General features: G+C 52.6%; 1 protein-coding gene across 1 annotated transcript in view; it reads right to left on the reverse strand.

Moving 5' to 3' along the window:
* Positions 1–6: 6 nt before the first annotated feature.
* SUN1 (Sad1 and UNC84 domain containing 1) overlaps positions 7–3,576 on the reverse strand; it is a gene marked incomplete at its 3' end in the record, with an annotated part of 26,554 nt that continues 22,984 nt past the window's right edge. Inside the window, exons 8-10 of the mRNA XM_010845500.1 lie at positions 768–950; positions 236–319; positions 7–48 (exon numbers count right to left, since the gene is read on the reverse strand). Coding sequence (XP_010843802.1) covers positions 7–48; positions 236–319; positions 768–950 — 309 coding nt within the window. The remainder of the gene's footprint in view (positions 49–235; positions 320–767; positions 951–3,576) is intronic.

Genomic DNA, 3,576 nt, shown 5'->3' on the forward strand with positions numbered 1-3,576 from the left:
GGGTGCTGACGTGCGTTTCCAGGTGCTTCCTCCCCTTACACTCGTCGCCTGCAGGGGTGGGACAAGCAGTTAATCAGACAGATGGACATACACACCCTGTCGATCTCAATGGTGCGCAGCAACGGCCATTTGAAACGAGCAGGAAACTCAATTCACGCAAAGTCCCAGCCAGTGCCGCCGGTGCTGCCGGCTCCCGGCCTGAGGGCCGCGGGCCCCCACGGCCTGCCATACTTACACAGCGACGCCCCGTTTGCACGGAGGTGGCCATCCTCAGCCAGGCGCGCGCTCGCGTCCATCCTCCCACAGTGACTGGAATGAGCTGCAACACAGGCGAGAGGGGCTGAGCCGGACGGGCTCTGCAGGGCGCCGAGGGGCTGAGCCCGACGCGGCGCTGCAGGGCACCGAGGGGCGGGGGGCCGCCTGCCCGGACATGCCCGCCAGCACACACGGTGGGCCTGCTTCGGTCACTCTTGAAACATCATTCTAAATGCTATTCAAGTAATTTTTTTACTTTAAAAAGGTCATAAGAATAAAAAAATGAGCGTATTAACTTTTTATTTACTGTTTAAATGCTGATCGACATCCAGGAAACACCCAGAACTGCAGAGACAGAGAGGTGCAGAGCAAGGCTGAAAGCAACAGAGAGAGAGAAAGGCCGCACAGGTCAAGGAGAGGGCGTGAGGGAAGCGTCGCGTGGGGAGGAGTGTTTTTTCCACCTTGAAAGCGCTCGATTTGGTGGAAAAAGGAGGAAAAAATTATTTAAATACCTTTTGATTCATGGCTTTCTGACTCATAGCTTTTTGATTCACAACTTTTCAATTTGTAATTTTCTGATGCATAATTGAGCTTCATTAAAACCACTTGGAAAAGTTGCACCAAGAAGGAGGCACAGGACGCCGAGGTGCGCACGGCCAACGACCAGATGCCATCCCCGCAGCCGGCGGCGCGGCCTGCTGAGAGACCGTGAGCAGTCACTCTTCCGGCAAGGCAGGGCGACACGCTTCAGCTAAGGAGGGACCCACCTTTTTTTTGGCCATGCCATGCAGCTTGTGGGATCTTGGTTCCCCAACCAGGAACTCTCAACCACGGTCTTAACCACTGGACAGCCAGGGCATTCCCTGGAACCCGCTTTTAAGTGGGGCTCTGCTCGGCAGAGCCGCAAACCAGCCGTCCCCGAGGGCACTGGCAGCACCACGCGTGTCTGTCCGGCTGCGGTGAACACGGGCTCTGAGAACACCGCCGCCTTCAGGAGCCAGCAAAGGGCGTCTGCCCCGCCCTCTGGCCCAGCAAGCCCACTGCACTAGCAGCCGCAAGAAGCCCCTCGGAGAGGAGCAGCCCCTCACAGGCGCTCCGACAGCTCATGCAGCAGGGGACGAGACCCTGCCGCGGACACTGAGGCTCCGTGAACCACGGGCGCCTGGTGGAGGGCGCCTGCCCGGCCGTGGCTTCCTTTCCGCAGCACCTAGCACGTCAGGACAGACACTGCAGCCTCCGGAACCTACATCATGCAGGGCGGCGTCTACAAGTCACAGTGGCTAGAAATTTCTATCACTAAAAAAGTTTCTTCACTGAGTGGCACCTGAAGAATGAGGCTCGTTCCTGCCCCGTGACAACCACAGGGCGGCCTGGAGACGGGCCCGCCGGGAGCAGGGAGAGGCAGCCCCGTCCATGCACCCCCACTCAGCTCTGTGAGGCCAGGGCACACGCATGAAGCCACGGGGACTGGAGGGATCTGAGCGCGAGTGATTTAGGAGAAATAAGGTCAGAGCTCCAATCCTCTCCCCACATGGCCTGAGTAAAGCAGTAGGCTACTTGTGAAATGGAGGTATGAACCAAAAAAAAAAAAAAAAAAACCTGGGACCAGAAACCCCCGTCAGGTCAGCTTTGTGCTCCTCCACTCACATGCCTCTGTGTTTGACACCACAGTGTAAACTTTATACAGAGATTGGTAAAAATAGAAAAAAAATCAATGAGCAGGTTAATCCATGGCCTGTTTCACTGATTATCAAAAATACCAAAATCCATTTTTCATTCATCAATTGGCAACATTTAAAAGAACAAAAATAAAAGACTCCTACTTAGCGAGAGAACATGAATGGGGCCCTCTGGTGGCCACGCGGGAGAGCGGTCCTAGGCAGTCTGCTGGGAGGTCAGTGGGAACGGTCTATGTAAACTGACGCTATACACAACCTGTCTTCAGCGGCGATGAGGGTGATTCAGAAGCTGCCAGCTGCAACAGTTTTTAAGTATATTTAACTGCTGACTTTGTTTCTGCAGAGGACAGGCTCAGTCAGAGCTGCTCCTTCTCAAAGCCGGCCAGCAGCATCTCAGCTGCTCTGCAGAGGCCGAGCCACACCATCCACTTCAACCTCAGCTGCTCAGGGCCACAGCCCTCCGATCCTGAAGTCACCTGCCCCTCTCCCAGAAGCATAGCCATTCTGTCCTTCCTTCTCTAAAGACTAGGCCTGGTTCAAGAAACAAAGTTCTGCTCAAAGCAATTGAGACAACCGATAAAATTTTCAAAGGAATGACTTTCCATCCATTCATCCATCCTTCTTTCCTAGGTTTACACCTGCTACTGGAGAACAGACGCATCGCCTTAGGCAAGAGAAAGAACACAGAAGCCTCTGTTTTCAGTTTTCAGTTCCCTGAGTCCTCCTGTAGGGTCAGCCCGGGGGCCAGGCAGGCCTGAGGGGCCAGCGGGCACACAGGAGCAAGTCCTGGCAGAGCCGATCTCCACATCTCCAACACCACAGGCTTCTCTCGCAGACACCGATCCTCAGGGCAGAACTGAATCTGCTCATGTGCGCAAGTCTTAGCATCCTGCTCTGTTGAACACTGTTCAATGTCCAAGGAAAGCATGTGCAAGGCTTTTAAGGCCTTTTTGATGGAGCCCAGAAAATCATAGTTTTTCTACAATGCACTCAACCTAAATCAGGTTTCAGACTCAGAAACTGCACGGCTCAGGCAAGACGCACGGCGTGTAACACAGCTGTGCTGCTTCGGGCCTGCCTACCCTGAAGGCTTGTGCACGAACTCACACATACCCAAAGAAAACACAGTTTGTAGAAGCGTACAAACAGCAAAGCCTGAATGTCCACCTCCATGCCAACTAAACAAATTCCGATACAACCATAAATGCAACATTAGGCATCAAAAGAATCTAAGTTCATGGCAGCTACCGTTTAAAATGGAACAGCCTCTAAAACCACCTACTGGAAGCAAAGACAAAACCACTCCATGTCTCCGCAGGAACATGAAAGCGAAATTTAGGCAGTTACACACGCTGAAATGATACTCCAAAATGGTAGACAGTTATGTTCATGTTATGTGACTTTCTTGCTTTTTCCATGATCCAGCGGATGTTGGCAATTTGATCTCTGGTTCCTCTGCCTTTTCTAAAACCAGCTTGAACATCAGGAAGTTCACGGTTCACATATTGCTGAAGCCTGGCTTGGAGAATTTTGAGCATGACTTTACTAGCGTGTGAGATGACTGCAATTGTGGGGTAGTTTGAGCATTCTTTGGCATTGCCTTTCTTTGGGATTGGAATGAAAACTGACCATTTCCAGTCCT

The sequence above is a fragment of the Bison bison genome, unplaced genomic scaffold, assembly GCF_000754665.1.
Source record: "Bison bison bison isolate TAMUID 2011002044 unplaced genomic scaffold, Bison_UMD1.0 scf7180017848573, whole genome shotgun sequence".
NCBI lineage: Eukaryota > Metazoa > Chordata > Mammalia > Artiodactyla > Bovidae > Bison > Bison bison.